This window comes from Rutidosis leptorrhynchoides, chromosome 4 (assembly GCF_046630445.1).
Source record: "Rutidosis leptorrhynchoides isolate AG116_Rl617_1_P2 chromosome 4, CSIRO_AGI_Rlap_v1, whole genome shotgun sequence".
In the NCBI taxonomy this organism is placed as follows: Eukaryota; Viridiplantae; Streptophyta; class Magnoliopsida; order Asterales; family Asteraceae; genus Rutidosis; species Rutidosis leptorrhynchoides.
In genome coordinates this window covers 109,816,368-109,841,814 of record NC_092336.1, presented here as the reverse complement: position 1 = coordinate 109,841,814, position 25,447 = coordinate 109,816,368, and the positions used below count along the sequence as shown (strand labels likewise).

At 33.3% G+C, this 25,447-nt stretch overlaps 1 protein-coding gene across 1 annotated transcript; it reads left to right on the top strand.

Annotated features, from left to right (window-relative positions):
* The first annotated feature begins 12,825 nt into the window (after window positions 1-12,825).
* LOC139840210 (receptor protein kinase-like protein ZAR1) lies at window positions 12,826-15,877 on the top strand. The gene is made up of 2 exons (XM_071830437.1): window positions 12,826-14,464; window positions 15,028-15,877. The coding sequence occupies exons 1-2, from the start codon at window positions 13,003-13,005 to the stop codon at window positions 15,675-15,677; spliced, it is 2,112 nt and encodes a 703-aa protein (XP_071686538.1). The 5' UTR covers window positions 12,826-13,002; the 3' UTR covers window positions 15,678-15,877.
* The last annotated feature ends 9,570 nt before the right edge of the window (window positions 15,878-25,447 follow it).

The following is a 25,447-nucleotide window of genomic DNA, read 5'->3' as shown; positions in this document are numbered from 1 at the left end:
TCCAGTTTTCTTCAACATTCGAACAAGTAACATGTACACGCTTGGTACACTTCAAACACTAGTCGTACATACACAATACACACACACACACACACACACATATATATACATATATACATATATACATATATACATATATACATATATACATATATATATATATATATATATATATATATATATATATATATATATATATATATATATAGGCAGGATCAATGGGGAAGTAACCAATCGGGGGGAAGCGGGGGGAAGCAAAATTATTTTTTTTTCGTTTTTTTGGAATTTTTTTTTCGGCATCAAGATCACACGAAAATATGAACATTTAGAAGAGACACTTCGTGATGAATGTTATTATTTAGGCGGGAAAACGATCTTAAAAATAACATTCAAGATAATATTGTTCATGAAGAATATGAACGTTTTTTTTTCATGTTTTGTGAAGTAAAATTTAGCCCGATTTAGAGTATAGGGTTTAGGGTTTGGTGTTTTGGGTTTATTCCATAAACCCAAAACACCAAACCCTAAACCCTAAACCCTAAACCCTAAACCCTAAACTCTAAACCGTTCGTGTTAAAAACTCAATCTAAATCCTAAATCTAAACCCTAAATCTAAACCCTAAACCCTAAATTTCTAAACCCTAATATCTAAACCCTATAAACCCTAATATCTAAACCCCAATAGCTAAAACCTCAATATACGCTCGAAAAACACGATAATTGTTATATATTACTTCTTCGAGCGTTTTTCCGCCAAAATAAAAACATTTATCAAAAAGTGTCTCTACTAAATGTTCATATTTTCATCTCATATATAATGTTCGTAAACAAAGTTTTTTCAAAAAACGAAAAAAATAAAAAAGTTTTTGCTTCTCCCCGCTTCCCCCCGATTGGTTACTTCCCTCTTGATCCTACCACTATATATATATATATATATATATATATATATATATATATATATATATATATATATATATATATATATATATATATATATATATATATATGTATAGTGGCGGATCCAGGATTTTATATTGATGGGGGCAAAAAAAAGTTGCAATAATAACTATAATATAAAGTAAACAGTTTCACAACTGAAATTCGCACAAAACACAGTCAATATACAGCATCAAAACTACACAAAACATTCTAAAAATAGTAGCAAAGTAGTAGCAAAATAGCAGCACTACAACAGCAAAATAGCAGCATCACAGCTTCAAATTAGCTTCTAAACAGCCTAAAAACACCTCCTAAACAGCCCCAAAATAGCTCCTAAGCAACCCTAAAATAGCCCTGAAAAACTGCACATAAGAGGGTTTTCCATATCTATCAATTAAAAACATTTATTAACAGTTAATATAAAGTTCAAAACATGTAAAAAAGTTTGTGTAAAAAGGGTCTCAATACTAAGACCAAGTGACTCAAACACAAAAGCTAATAAACTGATAAGCACTTGAACACACAGGCTAAGCAAACTGGTTTTATAATAGCACTTTAAGTGACTTACTCTTCATTAATATAAGGATAATGAACACACAGATATACAATGGGCCCAGAATATTCGAGCATCTCAAATTAAAGACATAATCAAATAACATATAATCGATCAAAGTAACACAACATAATTAAACATTTGTACAAGTGTACAGTAGGAACATAATTAAAGACATAATTAAACATTTATATAATTATACATACTACATTAGGAACATAATTAAACATTTGTACAATAGGAACATAACATATAATTCGATCAAAGTCCATTAGAAACGATGCTCTCTCATAGATTTTGCAAACCCTAAACTAATTAAGTGAAAAACTACCTGCTTTAATCCAAAGAAAGTTGTTAAGACTTGAAAAATCTTAGGCTGAAGATTAACAATAACAACCCACTTCAATCTCAGCCTCTAATTTGATATAATATTATATGATGAATATGGTGCAGTCGTGTAAAAAGAAACGATCGGGAAGGAGAGGAGAAAAGGGAAATACTACAGAGTATATTTTGATGGCCCAAATCTAATAGGGATTATCAAATAATTTTTTATTTAGTGATCGGGCTTTATTGGGCCTGGGGCAAATAAAAATATTAAAAATTTTAACACTATTATTGAATGGACCATGGGGTTATCTGACCCCATTTGACCCATAGTCCCTCCGCCCTTTTATATATATATATATATATATATATATATATATATATATATATATATATATATATATATATATATGGGCAGGATCAATGGGGAAGTAACCAATCGGGGGGAAGCGGAGGGAAGCAAAATTATTTTATTTTTTTTCGTTTTTTTTGGAATTTTTTTTTCCGGCATCAAGATTACACGAAAATATGAACATTTAGAAGAGACACTTCGTGATGAATGTTATTATTTAGGCGGGAAAACGATCGACAAAAATAACATTCAATATAATATTGTTCGTGAAGAATATGAACGTTTTTTTTCCATGTTTTGTGAAGTAAAATTTAGCCCGATTTAGAGTTTAGGGTTTAGGGTTTAGGGTTTGGTGTTTTGGGTTTATTCCATAAACCTAAAACACCAAACCCTAAACCCTAAACTCTAAACCGTTCGTGTTAAAAACTCAATCTAAATCCTAAATCTTAACCCAAAATCTAAACCCTAAACCCTAAATTTCTAAACCCTATAAACCCTAATATCTAAACCCTAATATCTAAACCCCAATAGCTAAAACCTCAAAATACGCTCGAAAAACACGATAATTGTTATATATTACTTTTCGAGCGTTTTTCCGCCAAAATAAAAATATTTATCACAAAGTGTCTCTACTAAATGTTCATATTTTCATCTCATCTATAATGTTCGTGAACAAAGTTTTTTCAAAAAACGAAAGAAAAAAAAAGTTTTTGCTTCCCCCCGAATGGTTACTTCCCCTTGATCCTACCACTATATATATATATATATATATATATATATATATATATATATATATATATATATATATATATATATATATATATATATATATATATATATATATATATATATATGGGGAAAACGGGGTGTTTTAGTTGATAATTGAGGGTCATCTAGGTCGAAAAAAAAGAAAAAGGTTTACATGCAGTTTGATACAAACATGTAGGACCATCGGCGCAATTTTGTTTAAAAATAATTAAAATTCATCATTATTATTTAAATTTATTTATTGAAATTAAAAATACACACCCCTAGACCATTACTCATTTTTGCTAATCACATACGGTCACGCCAACCATTTTTGCTATCTTCCTTCCTTTGATGGAAGTCATCACGCCGGCTTTTTTCTTCTCCATCATGCCACTTTAGTGGCGTGATGGTCACTTTACGGTTAAAAAACTCGGTCGCTTTGTGTTAATTGTGCTCTATGATTCTATGAACATTATTTTGAAATTTATATTTTCTTTCCTTCTTTTTGGCTTTTATTAATTAAATTTTTATCCCACTCACTTTAAAACTCGAAAATAAGAAGATTATAGGAGTGACAAAAAAATAGAAGTTGGTTATTTGAACATTTGGGGAAGTGGGTTTGAAGACATAATATTATAATAAGGGTTCGATCTCGTTTCCCATGATCTTATTGCTGTCAAAACACTTGTTGTTATTAACTAAGTAGATTTTTAGATTATATTTTTCATTCATATTCATATATTCATATTAATATATTATAATACGGAGTATAAACTAAAAATATAACATATGTAGTCGATTTACTAATAAAATAAAGACCGTATTTCTAACCCCCAAAATAGATCCAAGAGTGTACCTTTCGGATCCTATTTAGGTCTCACTCCACTCCAAACGGCTAATTTGCTCCTTTGTTTCTTCTCATTTAAAATGAAGAGAAAACATAAAAGACATAACTTATAAATTTGTTATGCAAATGAATAACGATTCTTGAGGTAGGTCACTGTGACGACCCGGGAATTTCCGACTAAATTTAAACTTAATCTTTATATGATTTCAATACAATAAGCAAAGTATGTAATGTTGAGTCTAGAAAATTTTGAAACGATGTTCATATATTCAATTGACCTTCGACTGCTCTCAACGATTCACGAACAATTAATTGTAAATAGATATGTGTGTATGTATATATAAATAATAATTCGAAATATAATTTGAAGTATTATATGTTGTTATTATTAAAATTTAATAAAATAAAAATAGGATATTATAATAATTATTATTTAAAATATTTCGATATATATAAATAAAGTATAATAAAAATAAATATTAAATATTTGTAATACTCGTTTGATGTTTCGATTGATATTAAGCAAGTTAAAAACGAACTTATATAATTTTAAAATAAAAGGTGATCCGAAAATGAGTTATATAAGTTATAGGCTTATTAAAAGTATATTTAGGATCTAATTATTTAATTTTAACACTTTTTATATTTTACCCATAAATGAGAGGGGCAGTTGATGTAACTTTTATTTACTAAATTAATGACTGAATTTTATACCATAATGACCAAAATAAATAAATATAGCTAATTTAAAAATATGAAATTTTTCTGAACACTTTTATCCGCCACTGATTTAGCACGATACACAGTCCGTTAAAACTGTCGGTAGAATTATTATATGAATTCACACGTTCTTAACTTCTAAATTATAATATAATAAAACACTGTTTTTCATTTAACTGTTTTCATGATTGAATGAGTTAGGAATATTAGTATATTATTATTTTATTGTATCTTATCTCTATATATCTATATACTTATGGATATTTAGTCACAAACCCACAACTCACATCCATTTTCACTCTACTACCTGCACTCAAATTTCTCTGTTTCTTACTTGCTTGTCGAGCTACCACAAACCTTCACCCTACCCTTGCACCAACACCATCTACAAACCGGAGCCCATGGTTCATTGCTATTCTTCATTGCTTCTTGTTCAACCCACAACCCACTAATGATCACCATCAAACACAACAACCACTCGGATCAAACCACAAGACCCACCACCATTGACACTCGTCAACAACCATAAACTATCATAAACGTCACCATGATTAAACCGTTGATACTCATGCTCAAAAGCCACCTACAACCGCTAGTTATTGTTTCTATTTTGTGATGGCTCAAGCACCACTCATCATCATGTTATGGTTACTAATATTAATCTGTTTTGCTTTTCTGTTAAAGAACCTCAACCACCATCATCACCACCTCCAAAACCCTCACAACAACATCCGAATAACCACCTTCTCTCTTCTCTCTCTCAAATTCCTTTATTTCTTATTTTGTTGGAGTCACAAACCCATAAACTGTCACCATCGAATCAATTTAATCTGTGTTGCTGCAACTATTACTGATGTACGCACCTTCAAACGTCACCCCAAAGCCCCATCGTTATTTTTCTTTTGTTTGATGATCATGTACGTACGATGAACAAAATAGTCGCAAGTCACCATAACCCATGATGAACCCATTTGTTGCTGTTAAACCGAGACCCTTGTTTGATTTATTACTAATCGATCAAATTATCACCTCAAACAAACTGCTATCTACTACTGTTGATTTTTGCTGCCACTCGCTCCTTTTTCTGTTTCTACTTCCATTAACGTAACAGGAACGAAGTAAATAAAAAGATGAAGATGATGATTCAGGTTTCTGGATCGAACAACCCAATCACCAAACACCACTATTCTATTTCAAGTTATAAACTATAAAGCATAACCATCATCAACGATTGCTACTGCAGCTGTTACATTTTTTTTCTCTCCTTCGAGTTACTGTTTTAACGAGGAATAAGATTAACAGCCTTTTTTTTAATTCTTTCTTTTCGTTCCTTGCTTTTTCCCACCGACAGAAAACATAATTACAGCCTAGCAATTAAAACGAGTAATTGGGCTGCAAAATAGGCCGTTATGTTTAGCAGTTGGGCCACGTCTTTTTCTTTTCTGTTGGACTGCTACGTCAGGTTTCCTTTTTCTTTTCTGCTGAAATTCAATTCCCACGTGTTGGGCCAAAATGACGGGCTAGTGTTGGTTATGATGATCTTGATGATGATACAATAATCATATTATTATGATTACGATATACTACGCGTGTGACGATGATTATGATGATGGGAATGATGATGATGATGATGAAAATAAAATGTTATAATGATACTCGTTAATAATGCTTAGATGGTGTTGGTGAAAATGGGATCGAAATGATACGCGATACTTTAGTGATGATGATACGATTTAGATAATGACGATGATCGTATGATATGATAATGATGGTGATTGTATGATGATGTTCGATGGCGATAACGATGACCATATACGATGACGAATAGGAGGGTTCGTGAATCTGAGGCCAACCCTGCATTGTTCAATGTCGTCATATGTATTTTTACTACAAAATACAGTATAGCGAGTTTCATTTTCTCCCTTTTAAATGCTTTTGCAATATATATTTTTGGGACTGAGAATACATGCGCTGTTTTTATAAATGCTTTACGAAATAGACACAAGTAATCGAAAATACATTCTATGGTTGGATTATCGAATCGAATATCACCCCTTTTAGCTTGTGTGATGACCCGAAAAATTTCGACTAATTTAAACCAATTCTCTATACGATTTATTATTTTGGCACGTTAAACAAAGTCTGTTAGATTGAGTCTCAAAATTTTAGAACTGTTTCATATATATACAATTACCTTTGACTACTCTCAACGATTCATGAACAATTATATGTATGTATATATATATATATATATGTACAAGTAAAAACGACTTTCCTACAGTAAAACCCTAGTTGCTACAGTAAAAATTACTTTGCTACAGTAAAACACTATTTGCTACAGTAAAACACTATTTGCTACAGTGAAACCGTATTTTGCTACAGTGCTACAGTGCTACAGTGAAACGACTTTGCTACAGTGATTTGCTACAGTAAACACTATTTGCTACAATAAACACTATTTGCTACAGTAAAACACTATTTGCTACAGTAAACACTATTTGCTATAGTACACTATTTGATGTCGGCGAACTAGCAAACAAAAATGGAAAAGGCGGCCATGCGATCGCATGGCAAAAACACTGAAAACTCATGCGATCGCATGAGCTACAGTAAATCGAAAAGTACTATAAAAGGTCAGTTTTGCTCGACGATATTTTTCATAAATATATCTGTAACTTAAATTTTAATTTATAATTATAATTATAATTATAATTTAAGTTTAATAATAATAAAGTATATTCGAGGGTGTTTTAATTCGGGTTTCAAACCGCTTTAAGCTAAGGAAATATTGGGTATTGTTCGGGGTATTGTTCTTGAATCCAAGGCCAACCATACAGTCATCTACCATCATTACGTCTACGCAATTTGCCTACAATATTGAATCGCAATATTGAACTGTGAGTTTATAGTCTCCCTTTTTAAATACTTTAAATATTTTTGGGCTGAGAATACATGCAATTTATTTTAAACGCAATAAGACACAAGTACATACTAAATTCTACACTGAGTTAAACCGAAAATCCCTTAGCTTTGGTAACTAGTAGCTGCCAGTACATAGGATATGGACTGGTGGGCGCGAATAATTGTATATGGATCCATAGGGCTTGACATCCCCGTCCGAGCTAGAGCGCTAGCCTTTTAACGGACGTATGTTATTTGAGTTTAAGACACGTTGGTTTGCGTGTATTAAAACGAATGGGGTAATTATCACTATAGCATTAAGTTTAGTTACCAGGGTGCTCTGTTACGTAGAATCTATTGATAAACTTTTGATGAAATCTTGTGGTCTATCTTTATATATGTTTATGACTCGAGCAATTAAACCTATAACTCACCAACATTCGTGTTGACTTTTTAGTATGTTTTATTCTCAGGTCCTTAGAATGCTTCCGCTGTGATGTGCTTGTTGCCTGCATGGAGTCTCTCATGCTTTGTACAAAGTTTATTGCATTCAAAATAAAACTGCGTTGTGTAATAAATAATTGGACTGTGAAGTCAACCTGTAAATTAAAGACTTATGTATTTTGGGGTTTTGCTTATACCTAAGCACTCGCCCACATGTTTATAACTTTCTATGTCTAGAAAGTCACTTATTTTAATGAATACAATATTTTATCAAAACGTATCATATAGAGGTCAAAACCTCACTGTGGAATCAATGATTAACGTGCTGCGTCAATAGCGATTTTGACGGGTCGTTATAGCTTGGTAACCTAAGAATTAGGGAACAGACACCCTAATTGACGCGAATCCTAAAGGTAGATCTACGGGCACTAACTCCCCCATACTGAAAAATGGTATGCTTTAGTACTTTGAGTTTATATTATACAGATGGATTTCTGTTTTGGGGATATTCTATATGCATGATGTTAATGTTGGTTACCAGGTGTTCAATCCATATGAATGATTTTTAAACACTTGCGAGTGTATGATTATTGAATAAAGGAAATCTTGTGGTCTATTAAAATTATGGAAATAATCGATTATGATAAACTAATGAATTCACCAACCTTTTGATTGACACTTGAAAGCATGTTTATTCTCAGGTATGAAAGAAATCTTCCGCCGTGCATTTGCTCATTTTAGAGATATTACTTGGAGTCATTCATGACATATTTCAAAAGACGTTGCATTCGAGTCGTTGAGTTCATCAAGATTATTATTAAGTCAATTATAGTTGAATATATTATGAAATAGTATGCATGCCGTTAACTTTCGATGTAATAAAAGTTTGTCTTTTAAAAACGAATGCAATGTTTGTAAAATGTATCATATAGAGGTCAAGTACCTCGCGATGTAACCAATTGTAATGTATTCGTCCAGATGGATTAGGACGGGTTGTTAGAGTCATCAAGAAGTCCCACTATGGGTCGGATTTGTTTTCAGTGTGAGTTGACAAATTTGACATTGTGAGTTGACAAAATTTGACATCTCTAACGTTTGTTAAGGTGCATTAAATTTGACAACTTTTCGACGTTAGTCATATATGCAATGAGTAAAATAAAAATTCAACACCCAATTAAAATTTGACATATCATTTTTACCTTATTTATTTTGTTTCTATTCAACTTACAATTATATTTTACCTTATCGATTAAAATCGTCTCACTCAAATTTGACAATGGAAGGTGCTTTATCTAAGCTGCTAAGCACCAGGGTGACATTTGGGTCCCAATATTAGAGGTTTACCTACTGTGGAGAAATCATTGTGCTCGTATATAGGAAAGTTTGTCGTTATTTTTTTTGAAAAGCAAGTAAACTTTTATTAATAACTGGAATAATTACAAGGTCATATAAACTATACACTGTATATATCGAAAAAGGGCAAACATATACAAGATCCAATATTTGAATCGAGCAAGGCCACTAAACACGCGACATTTGTTGTAAACTAGCTGTGAGGGAATAACCAAACAGTACCGCACGTGCGATGACAAAGTTGATTAAACCCCCATTTAACCAAGTGAGAAGTGGCAACCAAGACCGAAAAAAATATAGAGCCTTATTTCGGAAAATAGGATGAAGCTATGGATGCCGAACATGAATGTTGTTCCAAGTTAGCCAATTCCGGTTCTTTGTACATTTGCGGAAGTGTAGAATGATGGGTTGATAAGCCATAGGTGCCATTCGATTGTTGTCTTCTTTGATCTCTTGGAAATCCATGCGATTGTTTGAGTTTGAATTTTGGAGAAGACGGAGGCTACATTCCATTCTTTTTTACTAAATACTTTGATATTACGATGTTTCCATAATATGTAAATCGATGCCCATTTGACGGCTTGCCATATGAATAATCCAAAATTTGACGAGGCAAATGGTTGATTATTTGTTGTAATGTCGTGAATGTTGTTAAAGGAGTTGTCGGGAAGGTTCCACCAATGTAAAATATGATTCCACACCGTTGTTGTAATCGGGCAATGGAATAGGATATGTTCAATGGTCTCGATGTGTGAATTACAAAGTGAACAGAGTAATGTATCGAGGTAGATGTTACGTTTGTCAAGTTTGGATCGCGTAGGGATTCTACCTTTAATTACACGCCACATGAAAATATTGACCTTTTGTGGTATTATTTTATTCCTTGTAGTCGCTTGCTGGGTTTGTGTACTATCGAGTTTTAGGTTGTCGAGAATCGTTGCAAGCGCTTTTGTTGTAAATATGCCGGATGGATCTAGGTTCCATTTCCAAGTGTCGGGATTTTCTGAAAGGTTGATGGAGGCAAGAAGATTGTTAAGTTCCACGAGTTCATTAAGTACACGTCCGGTGGGTGGGCGCGACCAATTCCAAGAACTAATTGTTTTCGAGTTGATTGTTGTGATACGATCCGAGATCAATGCATTCTTGTTGGTTTCAAGCATGTATAAGCGGCGAAATTGATTACAAAACTTGTGTGAACCGCACCAGTTATCTAACCAAAATTTGGTGTTGTTGCCGTTTCCGATGCATTTGATGATCGAAGTGGAGAAATTGGCTCCTATGTTGTCCGCTATTTTGCCGGCGTTGATGATCTCATTCCAAATGGTGCTACCTGAAACATTTCTAGAAAAATCGTTAGTACTAACCCCCCCGCCCCGTATATGCTTGATATGATCTTGACCCAAAGCGCGTTTTTTTCATTATGAAATCTCCACCACCAATTACATAGTAGTGATATGTTTTTGCAAAGTAAGGACCCGATGTTCAACCCACCTTTATCATATGGTAATAGAATATGTTCCCATTTTATCCAACTAATTTTATTTTCCGTTTCGGTTGCGCCCCAAAAAAATTTCTTCTTTTAGTTTCAAGTGTGTTAATTATTTTAATTGGTGCATGAAATAGGGAGAAGTAGTAAAACGGAAGACATTAGATAACAGTAGCGGTTACGTAGTAGAGTATAAGCTTATAACCAATAAGCTTATAACCAATATATATTTTTATGTTGTTATCTATGAATATATAAATATATAAATATAAATATAATTCACATTCAATGCAAAAAAAATTCATTTATGCAAGTAGACTTATGGTACTACAACCATTTGGTATATCTTTAATTTAATTTAATTTAATCCAATCTAATACTACGTATAATTTTGTTAAAATTAAATGAAAAGATGTATGTACTATTGTTATAGCCCCACACAGCTAAACGGTTTCTCTTTGTTGTCTGGATTGTCCATTATGATCCCTCGTGGGGTTTTTTATATATGAAACCAATCTTTGAACCCGCATGTAGTTGAAAGATCAAGACCGTTGTTTGTTATGAATAAACAAATCTTGTTGGTTTCATCATTTGGTTACTTAACAACTAATTGATGTTGCCATGTTGGTGTAATCATGATTTAGTCAAAACTCTTATGGTTAATCAGTCATATTAATCAACATCTTTAACTATAATTTATCCAATCATTGGTCACATTGCGTTTGTTATTTTTACGAGCTTTACAACATCCGTTAACATTAGGAACTGCACACGCAAAACGAGCAAACTGCAATAACCGCTTGCGTAACTTTTTTAGCTCAAAAAATGACACATAATTAGTTTTATCGATTTAACAGGTAATTAGTCACGTTTTATTTACATTAACACACATTTTTAAAGTTTATGACATGTAATGATATTTTTTGAGTTACATTAGAACAAAACTGAAAGTATATGATCTATTGGTAGGTTTAACCCATTTTATTTTTACAAACCTAATCTCATAACGATGATAGAATACTAAGATCATTACTTTAATGTGGTTTTGTGTAAGTATTTATAATTATGATGATTGTGACTGCTTTGCAATAAGATATAAACTACTGAAATAATGTGCGGGTCATTCCCACTCGTTTGACTCATAGCTTGTTACGTTTTTGGTACAATTTCTTGCCAATTATATTACCCCATGGCATTGAGCTCAACATGTAATAGACAAGTTATTGATGATATATTTTAATGGTACACGAAAATGATAACTTTTCAAGGTTCAATATATGCAGAATGGGTTGATGATATAATCGTAAAATATATATTCAATCTTGCAAAATAATAGAAGGGTAAAAGATATTGTATACAATAAAACATCTAGACAGATATTAACCAAAACATTTATTTTTGAAACACACTATAACAATTTTCTTTAAAAAATAAGTTTGCACAAATGCCATTACAAATTCAAAAAGTCACGTCTTTCAAATAGCCTTTGCGATTTGAGAATTACTTAAATTCCTTGGTCATGACTCATGACTGAGATTTTTTAAGTTGGGACTTGAAATTTCTCGGTAAAAGATTACATCTTGTTCTCAACCTTTGCGATTTGCGGATGATCATGATCGAGGAATCTGAGTCGCAATCTGAAAATTTCGGTCATGACCCGAAAATCACGTTCCAATGACACTTTTTTTTAATTACGAAGTCATTTTTACAAACTTTATTTATGGACAAAATTTTATACTATCTTTCCAAAAAAAAAAAAAAAAGTGTTTTACTTAATATACTTCAACCCTATTAATTTTGAGATAAATACAATAAAACCTATATAATATGTAAAAAAGAGAACCTATAATTAATAATTATTCTGTACATCGTTTCATGAATAACTGATATACATTTTATAAAATAAATAAATTAAATAATCAAGTATAAATTATATTAAGAAAAGCCATTACTTTTTTATTAAGTAATTTTTTATATATCGGTTTTGAAAAAGAAAAAAATTGGGATTGATTTAGACTTTAGAGTAATTAATTTTAAAATCTATTACCAGTGGCTTGTAGCTTAAAACCAATTTGACTTTACCTTTAGTCGATGCTTTCTGCCTCTTCAACAAGTCCATCCTCACTCACCCTTTTCACACACAACAAAACAAAACCCTCTCTCTAGAGCCTCCATTACTGTTCTTAAAAACCTTACTTCCTCACTGCAACTTTCAACTTGCTACTACCCATTTTCTTGATTCATCACCATAAAGGTAACATCTTTCACAAAAAGGTACAAACTTTGCCCATACCCACAAAGTAATATTCCATTTTTAGGGGTTTTTTGAGATGTTGTTACCTGCTTTTGTTCTTTCTATTTTCTTGATTTTATGCAACTCACATTTCATAGTTCATGTAACTTGTTTAAATGATGAAGGGTATACTCTTTTGACTTTTAAACAATCAATTACACAAGACCCTGATGGGTCTTTAAACAACTGGAATTATTCTGATGAAACCCCTTGTTCATGGAATGGCATTGCATGTAAAGAACTAAAAGTGATTTCTGTTAGTATACCAAAGAAAAAACTTTTAGGGTTTATATCTCCTGTTCTTGGATCTCTTCCTGAACTCAGACATGTTAATTTAAGAAACAATAAGTTCATGGGTAGTTTATCTTTTGAGCTTTTTAATGCTGAAAAGCTTCAAAGTTTGGTGCTTTATGGCAATTCGTTATCTGGGTCAATCCCAAATGAAATTAGCAGACTTAGCTACCTTCAAACCCTAGATTTGTCAAGTAATTTCTTTAATGGGTCACTACCCATTTCAATGATTCAATGTAAGAGGTTAAGAAGTCTTGATCTGAGTCAAAACAATTTCACTGGGTCACTCCCAAATGGGTTTGGGTCCAATTTGGGTTTTCTTGAAACACTTGACCTTTCGTTCAATTGGTTCATGGGTTCGATACCTGAAGATTTGGGGAACTTGTCTTTTTTACAAGGGACTGTTGATTTATCGCATAATTTGTTTAACGGATCAATCCCACCTAGTTTAGGTAATCTTCCTGAAAAGGTTTATATCGATCTTACTTATAACAACTTGAGTGGCCCGATTCCACAAAATGGAGCTTTGGTTAACCGCGGGCCAACTGCATTCATTGGAAATGCTGGTTTGTGTGGGCCACCACTGAAAAACCTTTGCTTTCCAAACGATGCTAGTTCACCATCTTCGTACCCATATATACCCAACAATAACCCATCCGAAACCCCAGAAAAAGGTCGAAAAGGGTTAAGTAAAAGCGGTGTTATTGCAATCATTATTAGTGATGTCATCGGGATATGTCTGATTGGATTGGTTCTATCGTACTGTTATACAAGAATTTGTCCTTGTGGTAAACGGAACCATAGGTATGAAAAAGGAGGTGTTAAAAAAAGAAACGAGTGTTTGTGTTTTAGTAAAGATGAGTCCGAAACGTTATCCGAGCATGTCGAGCAATATGATCTTGTAGCTTTAGATACCCAATTGGGATTTGATTTAGACGAGCTTTTAAAGGCATCGGCTTTTGTTTTGGGAAAAAGTGGAATTGGGATTGTTTATAAGGTTGTGCTTGAAGACGGGGTTACTTTAGCCGTGAGACGATTGGGTGAAGGCGGTTCTCAAAGATTTAAAGAATTTCAAACCGAAGTTGAAGCAATTGGAAAACTTAAACATCCGAATATTGTAACTTTGAGGGCTTATTATTGGTCCGTCGATGAGAAGCTGCTCATCTATGATTTTGTTCCAAATGGCAACCTAGGCGCTGCTATTCACGGTAATTTTATAGTTCAAATGTCGATTTTTTGGTTTTCATTTTGCTCTATATATTCATTAATACCAAGGTTGCTCTATATATTTATAAAGATGTTGACCAAGTACTCGGTCGGGACTTTTTAAGCTGTACTCGAAAACTCGGGGAGTACTAGGGTAGTACTTATGGAAATACTCATATGTTGACCAAGTTTGACTTTGACTGATTTAGACCGCGTTTACCAATCTTCCGTGTAATCCTGAGTTTTGACCGATTTTCCAAATAATCCTTGTTTTGACTTAGTTTGACCGATTACTTTGCGAGTACTCCCTAAGTTGCTTAAACCGAGTACTCGCCGAGTAATTCCGAGTTTTGCAACATTGATTATTAATACGAAGAACGTAGCCATTGTTTGAATCTTCGTTTAAAAGTGATTATTCTGAAAATTAAAAATTCAATAGTTTTTATGATGTGCTTCTGACCATCTGTATGTTGTTTGAAATTTGATATATCACATATTCATAAGTTTTATTATTTTCATTTTTTTATATTAATGAGATCACTAAAAATGACATTGTTGTTTCCAGGGAAGCCTGGTGTGCCATCTTTCGTACCACTTTCTTGGTCTGTACGTCTGAAGATAATGAGAGGAACTGCAAAAGGTCTTGTTTATCTGCACGAGTTTAGCCCCAAAAAATACGTCCACGGAGGCCTAAAACCATCAAACATTTTGCTTGACGTAAACATGGAACCGCAAATTTCTGATTTTGGCCTTGGCCGTCTAGCTAACATAGCTGGTGGCGGCACACCAGTACTACAATCCACCCGAGTGGGGTCCGAAGTCGCAACTACCACCGCAACCGCCACGTCAGCGTCAGTTTCGAATACTCATGCATCTTATTATCAAGCACCTGAAGCTTTTAAAGTGTTGAAACCGTCGCAAAAATGGGATGTTTACTCTTTTGGAGTCGTTTTATTGGAAATGATTACTGGAAAATCGCCCGTTGTGCAAGTGGGTCCGGAAGAAATGGATCTTGTTCATTGGATTCAGGTTTGTATTGATGAAAAGAAACCGCTTTCGGATGTTTTGGATCCTGGGTTAGTTGCAGATTCGGATAAAGAAGAGGAGATTATTGCGGTTTTAAAAATCGCAATGGGGTGCACCCAAATTAACCCAGAAAGAAGACCATCAATGAGACATGTTGCTGATGTTTTGGACAGGTTGAGTCAATACTAAATGAATTGAGAGTTTTGAAGAGGATTGAAGTATTGGGTTGGTTTTGGTAAATTGGAAAGTGGAAGGGTGTGTGATGTAAATCTGACTAGGGATGGGAGAATTATTAATTTATGTTTATGTTTATTTCTTTGTTATTGTTCTTTGTTTTGGTTTCTTCAAGCATGACTTGGATTTTTAATTAATTAATGTAAATCTCGAAAACATGTGTGTCATTGGTCTTGATGATCTAAAATTACTTTTGACTTTCGGTATTCGTTTTGCCTTGGTTCGTCAAATCTTCCAAGCAAGTGCATATAATAAAAAGTTTTAAAATATCATAATATTGGATTAAGAGATAATCTCGATTTAAGAAAGAGTCTAAAACACTTTTAAAATTACATTGCATAATTGAATATTGATCATTTATAAGTTATATATTCACCTATATACAAGAAGACCCGCTATCTCCGTTTCTGTTTATTTTAGCGGCGGAAGAGTCGAACATCCCACAAAGGCGGCGGTAGAAAAGGATCTCTATAAAGGTGTGGAAGTAGGAAATGATAAAATATTGGTATCCCATTTGCAATACGCGGACGATATAATTTTCTATGGGGAGTGGAGTAGAAGGAATGCCTCAAATCTTATAAAATTTCTAAATGCTTCGAGATGGTTTTCGGTCTCAAAGTTAACTTTAACAAAAGTTGCATTTACGTAGTCGGGGTAATTAAAGATGATGCCTTGGCTAACAGGTTCGGGTGTCAAGTTGGGGTTTCCCTCTTTACATACTTTGGGCTACCTATTGGTGCGAAAATGAAAACAGAAAAATGATTGGAAACAGGTGATCGACAAGCTCAAAGATAAACTCTCGGAATGGAGAGCGCAATCGTTGTATTTTGGTGTCCATTTAGTTCTTTTCAAATCGGTTCTTATTAGGCTTCCATTGTATTACTTCTCGATCTTTTTATTAGGATGTACGTTTTATATAGCCAAATAGGGATTATATGTATTGTTATATTAGTCCAATAAGGTTTTATAAAACCTTATTTATGACCTATATTTTGTATATAAATAATGTATCGATGGAATAGAAGTATTCATTAGAAATTAACCAACCCTTATTTATTCCATCAATACATGATTAATATTCAAAATATGGGCCATAAATAAGGCTTTATAAAACCCTAGTTAACAATACATATAATCCCTATTAGGCTATACAAAATGTACAGTCTAATACTTTCGTGCCCCCGATAGTGTGTTAGAAATTCTTGAGTGTGGGAGGCGCTCCATCTTTTGGGGCGGAGCGGGTTTGGATTCAAATATTTCATGAGTTAAATGGGAACATACATTGTTACCGTATAAGAAAGGGGTTTGGGTATTGGTTCTCTTAAAGGTAAAAACTTAGCTTTTTTAGGAAAGCGGTTGTCGAGGTTTATGACCGAAACTGATTCTTTATGGGACTTTTTTGCTCCGTTGGTCCTTCAATTATACATGAAATTGCAATCCGAGTTTCTCAAGTTTTTTTTTTTTGGATTTTCGAGTCCTTAAAATTGCAAAACTTTTCAATTCGAGTCCCTCCGTCTAACTTCCGTCTAAATTGGCCGCTAACCTTTGACATGTGCCATGCATGTGAGGGTAAAATCATCTTTTTACTCTTTTCTTTGACTTTTTTGCTTCGTTGGTCCTTTATTTATACACAAAATTGCAATCCGAGTCCCTCAACTGTTTAATTCAAATTTTTATCTTTTTGTTTTTATTTTTAATTCATACTTTTTATCTTTGATTCGACTTTTTATCATCATCATCTCTCATCTTCTTCTTCTAACTTTTTTCCTAGGTGATTTATCCGTAAATTTTATTTTTATTCGATTTATCTAATAATTAAACAATTTCGGTATATAACTAAATAAAAAATAAATATTCCAAATAATGTATAAATTATATTTTCGATTCTAATAATTATTATAAGTTAATTACATTCTGTAAAAATTATTTTTACTGTTTTAAAGGTTTACAACAATTTATATAGATTTTTCGTTATATATATACTAGCCGATTCAGTAATAAATACATAATAATTATTTAATTGATCAAATAAAGTTATAAAAATTATGTTTTCATCAGATCTATTATATTACAAATTTTCATCAGTTAATGATAATAAAAATCAATTTTTAACTATTTATTCTGAATTTATCCTAGTTTCGGTTAATAAATAATAATAATAATTAATAAATTGTAATATGATTATATAAATTAAGTTTTGATCAAAAAAATACTTATAAATATGTTATTAAACTGATATAAAACTTTGATAAATTAATTCTCAATATTTGTAATTATTAACTAATAATTAAACCGTATAAATATAATATTGTTAAATTTTAATTTTTAATTGTTAATAAATACAAATTCGACTTTAAAAATTATAAAAATAATTTTTCATCAGATTTTGATACAAAATACTAATTGTAAACCATTAATATAAAAAGTATGAATTAAAGATAAAAAAAAAGATAAAAAATCGAATTAAAAAGTTGAGGGACTCGGATTGCAATTTTGTGTATAAACGAAGGACCAACGAAGCAAAAAAAGTCAAAGAAAAGAGTAAAAAGATGATTTTACCCTCACATGCATGGCACATGTCAAAGGTTTACGGCCAATTTAGACGGAAGTTAGACGGAGGGACTCGGATTGCAAATTTTTGCAATTTTAATGACTCGAAAATCCAAAAAAAAAAATTGAGGGACTCGGATTGCAATTTCGTGTATAATTGAAGGACCAACGGAGCAAAAAAGTCTCTTTATGGACCAAAATCATTAGGTCCATATGTGGGCCAAGTGGCGGGCTACTGCTATATAGTGGCTGTGGGTTTACTGCTTCAGGGGGTTTTGGGAAAATATTGTTGTTGCAGGACTCAAGATCGCAGGTCTAAAGATACCTAGGAAGAATTCTTTTGCCAAAATAATTGGTGATGGAAGTGGTATTTCCTTTTTGTATGAACACTGGATTGGGAATGATAAACTTTGAACCTTTTTCCAAGACTTCATATTAGAGTTATAGAAGGAAGCTTTGGTAAATCATTGGGTAGAATAGAACGGGTTGGCAAATGTCTGGCGATGGGAATGGAGTAGATCAGCCACGGGTCGCACATATGGGGATATGAAAGATCTAACAAACTTGCTTTCTTCGTTTGACTTTCATAACAGGGGACTTGATAATTGGCGTTGAAAACTATCAACGGATGGAATTTTCACAGTAAAGTGCTTATCAACGCTGATTGATTCCAAACTGCTCGCGGAGTAGGTTGGTGGCCAGAAAACTCAGTATAACTGGCTCGTGCCAAAGAAGAGTCTAAACTATTCGTTTTGAGAGCTATAAAGAAAAGATTGCCGGTACGGGTCGAGTTGGATAAGAGAGGGATAGACCTCCATAGTATCCGATATCTTCTATGTGATGATGTGATCGAAACTGTCGAGCACACTCTCCTTTTTTGTAAACATTCGTTTGACATTTGGGATTGCGTTTTCAAGTGGTGGAATCTTGGTACCTTTCACTAACCTTAGCATTAATGAAATTTTTTGAGGAATATCTCTACTCACAAATTCGATCCATGGAGAAAAAATATGGCAAATAGTGGAATGGGTTTGTGGTTATATGCTTTGGAAAAACTGTAATTATGTGGTGTTTAATGGAAAGTGTTGGACTGCCCATTCGCCTTGAATGAAATACATGTGAGATCATTCAAGTGGATATCGCGGAGATTGAAAGATGAAAAAATGAGTGGCATTTATGGATATCTAATCCTTGTGTATATATATTATGTAATTGTGTTGTATGTTAAGCTGCTGCCTTGCAGCTTATAGCGTTTTTTGTTGCTGATGCTAGCTCTTGTTTGTGTTTTTGGGCTTTTTTGCCTTCGTTTTTGCTTCGCTTGTTTTTGGGCTGAATTCTATGGCCCATCTTGTTTCATTATCCATTAAAAAAATCAATATTAAAATTAATATTCATCATTAAAGATTATGTTAATTTTACATATAAGCTCAAATTTGATCTAAACGAGATTCGGATCGGCCCGCGCGTTACGGAGGGGCCTTTCGAGTTGTGTATTCATAGTTAACGTAGCGTTATGTATTTACAGAAGAAAAAAACGGACCGCTTGTTAAGTCCCGTTTAGATGTCACCGTGTTAGCGTTTTTTAAAAGGTGTCTGTTGTGACAACCCGAAAATTTCCGACCAAATTTAAACTTGATCTTTATATATTCTGACACGATAAGCAAAGTCTGTAATGTTGAATCTCAAAATTTTGGAATTACATTCATGTAATCAATCACCCTTTGACCGTGCTCGACGATTCACGAACAATATATATATATATATATATATATATATATATATATATATATATATATATATATATATATATATATATATATATATATATATATATATACTGGATGTGCATATATGATTATATATATAAATATAAATATTAACTGAAAACATTAATAAAAGTAATAGATGTATAATACATTACTTGAACATAATTGTTTCAATATATGTTTAATATATTTATCGACGGGATTAAAAGATAATATCAAATGATTGAATTATCAAATACATGATGAGTTTGTTACGGGTCTACGTTACGAGGTCCACGTTGATTTAAGAAATCATTTCCTTTTTAACGGTATTCGGAATAAATGGTAAAGTGATTTACAAGTAAGAATAAATGTGTCAATTAACGAATGTTAGACAAAAGTTAATGGAGAATTGAATTTTATAATATTCGATTGATCTATTTTTCCAAACGTACGGAAACGTTTATCGATACAATAGGATTTGATTATTAATATTTTGTTCAAGTAACATAATTTGAATATATACAATATGATATTAATTATTAGAACTAAATATATAAATAACTCGCAACATTTATTTTAAGCGTGCTTATGAATATTGAATATACATGTATGATTTCGAATTAGCTAAGTAAACAATAGTAACACTGATTTATTGATTTGATTTATATATTAATTACAACGTTTGAGAACTTAAAATAAACATTGGCGCATAAATGAATTATACCAAATCAAGTTCTAGAGCGTAAACGTTAGGTGATATAATAATATCCATTGTTTAAACGATTTTAAATTATATACATATTAAACTTTGAAATATAATTAGTTTTTGAAAACTAAATATTATATTAGTGATATTACTCAAATTAGTCATATCTTTAGTCGTAATATCGCGTCCTATTGTTGTTTATTTCATATGTAAACATAGTAATTCCGTTTGTATTTCATAGTATTGTAATATAGTCTAGAATCATTGTAAACTTGAAGAAATATGAAGATTATGTATGATAACAGCTCAGAGATCGAAAACAAGACCAGAAACCCAAAGACAGAAGAGTGCGCTCAGAGCACCACAAATGGTGCGCTCAGCGCACATTGCATAAATTTGATCAGAGGATTTCTTGGCCAAAACCAAAGTGCGCCAAGCGCACATTTTGATGGTGCGCGCCGCGCACAGTAGTGCGCTCAGCGCACCCATACGCGCACTTTTAACAGAAAAGCAGATTTGAACGTGCGTTGTCGAGCTGTAAAGTAAAAAGTGAAGTAGGTGAGAGTGCGCTCAGCGCACCCTTACTGTGCACGCCGCGCACAGTGCTTTTCACCAACTGATCAGCTTATTTAATTCCATTTCCAGTTTCATTTCAAGAGTACCAGTTTCCTTTCTGTTCAGAGACGAAAACATACGATTCAAAGCAGTTCTTGGGCTTATCAAAGTGCATCTAAGCACTCAAATCATTGAAGAATCCAAGATCATTCAAGATCTTCATCCAAGATTACTCCTAAAAGGTTAATCTTGTATTTATAATGAATTCTATCTTTGTTACTGTTATGTTTAAGTTTTCAAGCATGATTGTTGGCTAGTCCATCTTATGTTCATCTAGATAAATAACCGAGATGTTGAATGTTTACTATTAATTGATTGTTATTATGTATGATAGTTTGAAGTTTGAATACAAGAACCATTCTTGTTAAGTTTAATCCTTTCGATTCAACTAGTTGATATGTTCATTTGATTAAGAAACATCATCTTGTTAAGTTAATGTATTGATTTACACCTAGTGACATGTGTTTATCCGTCTTTTACCAAAAGGGATAAGTTGAGTTCAAATGGTTAATTTACATAAGAATGTAAGAACGACTCTTGTAGATACTTTGGAATAGCTTAATTAGTATGTGTAATTGTCTAGGAGAATGACCAATTCCTTAGAATATGTTATACACACTTTGAACTACCTAGTTCCATCAATTGACATGTGTTAGTGATTTGCCTTATCTAGTGACGTTTATAGGGATCTTATTATAACACTTAGTTAATTATTTGGGTTTGGTGAATTGAGCATTTAACCGGACCAAGGGAATGAACTAAGTTAAACCTTTAGTTGATATAGGAGTGGATCATGTACAACACACCATTGACTTGATCATTCTTCAAGTCTTCAAACTAGTTGAATTAGTTGATTACAAATAGGAGGTCTTAGATGACAAGAACATCACTTGCGTCATGTAATCCCGTTTGAGTGTTTGCGCAAGACTACTCTTGGTGAACCAATTAATTAGTTCTCGTGCATAACCAATCAATCCGATCTTAATCCTAAATAACATTCAACATTAAGGGTAAAAAGTCTAGATGAGCATATCTCTTTAATTTGATATCAAAACTATCTTTCTATTTTCATAAACATAAAATACAAAAAATATTGTCTTTTTAATCTTATTCATCACTTGATTCGCCTATCGTAAAAGGGCAAACCAAAATATATCTTGTACCTGTAATTTTCTTAGTTAATCACAATTTAGTCTATAATCCTAATTTGATTTAGATACTGTCCTTGGAACGATACACGGATTTTACCATTTACTATACTACTACACGATCGGGTACACTGCCCGTTAGTGTGTAGCAATCTCTAATCGGTATTTTTCCATACTATTTCATACGATAATTCATATACCACGTTTTGCACATCAAGTTTTTGGCGCCGCTGCCGGGGACAGTTTTGTGTCAAAATAGAATTGTTAACTAATTTGTGATTAAGTAGTTTCTTAATTATTTTAAATTATTAATAGTCTTTGATTTTAATTTTGTAGAATCGGTGCATTTAATAGTTTTGTTAGTTGTGTGATTGACAAATTTTAGGTTGCATATGCCACATACCCGAAGTTCAGATTCTCAATTACTTACACCGCTCAAAGAACCTGATAGGAAGCTTGGTAGAATCCCAAAAGAAGTACTTGAACTTTTTGAATCTTCATCAAAGCAAGAAACTTTTGATTCAGAATCAAGTACAACCAAGCCAAGATATTCTGAATTTGAACCAGTTCATCCTCCAAATTTTGAAATGGAAGGAGAAGCAAGACAAGTGGTACCAAGACAATCAATGGCGGCCAAGATGAAGGCAACCTGAACCGGACAAGGAAGTGCAATTACTCTGCCCACAGGTGAAGAAAAATTTGAAATAAAAGGACCTATTCTCCAAATGATTAACAACCGATGTCAATTTGGTGGTGGTCCGAATGAAGATACAAACGAACATATTCGTCTTTTTCAAGAGATATGTCTTCTTTTCAAACTAAAACCAGACACTGACCAGGCCATATTTTTAAGACTTTTCCCATGGATACTCCACGGGAAAGCACGAAGTTGGTTAGATTCTCTGGCTGAGGCTACGATAGAAACTTGGGATGGTATGTTGGAAAAATTTCTTAAGAAATATTTTCCAGCTTCTAAGTCCGCAGACTCCAACAATAAATTACCCAATTTTGTCAAAAGCCGATGGAAACCTTGTACGAAGCATGGAATCGATTTTCCAAAATGCTAAGAGGTTGTTCGAACCATGGTTTGGATACCTTCCAAAAAGTCCAAATCTTTTACAAGGGTTGTGATGTTGCAACCCGAATTTCCATTGATCAAGCGGCCGGAGGTTCACTCATGGACAAAATCGAGCAAGAGGCTTATGAGATAATCGAGAAACTAGCCGATTATTCTCATGAGTGGCATCAAGAAAGAACAATTACTCGTAATGCTCAAGTTCAAAGCGCCGGTGCTTATGATGACCTTAGTTCCCTAAGTGTGAAAATAGACGATGTTGTTCGAACCATGGACAAAATTACCAAGGAAATTCATAGTATGAAAGTAGGTTGTGAATACTGTGGTGGTCTCCATTTAGGAAAAGATTGTGATGCCGGTTTAACAATGGCTCAAAAAGAAGAAGTGGCTTTCATAAGCCAAAGAAATAATAATCAATTTCAAGGAAGAGCCCAATTTAACCAAAAATTCAACAACCCTTACAACCCTCAAGGTCAAAATTCCAATTACCAACAAGGGTCAAGTAGGGGGTTCCAACAACAAACTCCGGATTTTTATCAAAAACCCCAACAGGAAGAGAAAAAGTCGAATTTGGAGAGTATGTTGGAAAAGTTGATTGCATCACAAACTCAGCTTGTTACAAACATAAACCAAATGAACGAGAAAAATGAACATCAGTTTAGAAACCAACAAGCCTCAATTCAGAATTTGGAGAAGCAAATGAATGGGTTAGCTAGTTTACTTAGTGAGAGAAAACCAGGGAGTTTACCGGACGATACTAATAAGAACCCCCGAAATGAGCACGCCAATGTTATCACCACACGGAGTGGTCTAGCATACGAAGCTCCAAGAATGCCCGAAGATTCTGATTTCAGTGTTCCGTTGAACAAAAATGATGAACCGGTTAAGGAACCGGAACAAGTGGTTGAGAAGGAAGAACGGGAAAAACCCGTAGTGAAGCCATATCAACCACCGCTCCCATACCCAAGGAAACAACAACAAGAAAGGCTCGAAGCCGAAAGGTCAAAATTTTTAGATATGTTTAAAAAAAGTAACATAAATATGCCTTTCATTGATTTGATTTCAGGTATGCCCAAGTATGCTAAGTTCTTAAAAGACTTACTTACTAATCGGAAGAAAATGGAGGAACTTTCATCCGTCACCATGAATGCTAATTGTTCTGCAATTTTGATGAACAAAATACCAAAGAAGTTAGCAGATCCTGGGAGTTTTACCATACCATGTCTCCTAGGAGATTTGGAATGCATTAAAGCATTAGCGGATTTAGGGGCTAGCATTAATTTGATGCCTTATTCATTATATGTTAAGCTAGACCCCGGCGTGCAAAAACCAACCCGAATGGCAATTTAACTAGCGGACCGCTCTGTTAAATTCCCTCGTGGAATTTTAGAGAATATGTTAGTAAAAGTGGGTACCCTAGTATTTCCGGTCGATTTTGTAATTTTGGACATGGAAGAGGACACACGTGTGCCTCTTATATTGGGTCGACCTTTCCTCAATACCGCTAGAGCTATGATAGATGTTCATGGGCAGAAATTGACCCTTAGCATTGAGGATATTAAGGTTACCTTTTTCATTGACCATGCCTTGCAATACCCTGAGTCTACTGATGATAATGGTTATTATTTGCAAACCGTAGACACGTATTCAGAATTATTGCAGGAATTTCCAGAATTGCAAGGTTCAGGAGAATGCATTTTGGCAGAAGGTGATGAAGAGAACATGGTGGAAGAAGTAGAGATGTTGACCACCTTGATGGCTAACGGTTATGAGCCAAATGATGAAGAATACAGAAAGTTGGATTTAAAAAATGAGTACCGATGTAAAACATTGATTGAAGAACCTCTCATTTTAGAACTAAAGCCACTTCCAAGCCACTTGGA

What these genes read in the sequence shown, in the direction of transcription:
- LOC139840210 (XM_071830437.1), top strand. Translation starts at nt 13,003, where the DNA reads ATGTTGTTACCTGCTTTTGTTCTTTCTATTTTCTTGATTTTATGCAAC. An exon ending in CCTAGGCGCTGCTATTCACG is followed by an intron (nt 14,465 to 15,027) that starts GTAATTTTATAG and finishes TGTTGTTTCCAG; the next exon opens with GGAAGCCTGGTGTGCCATCT.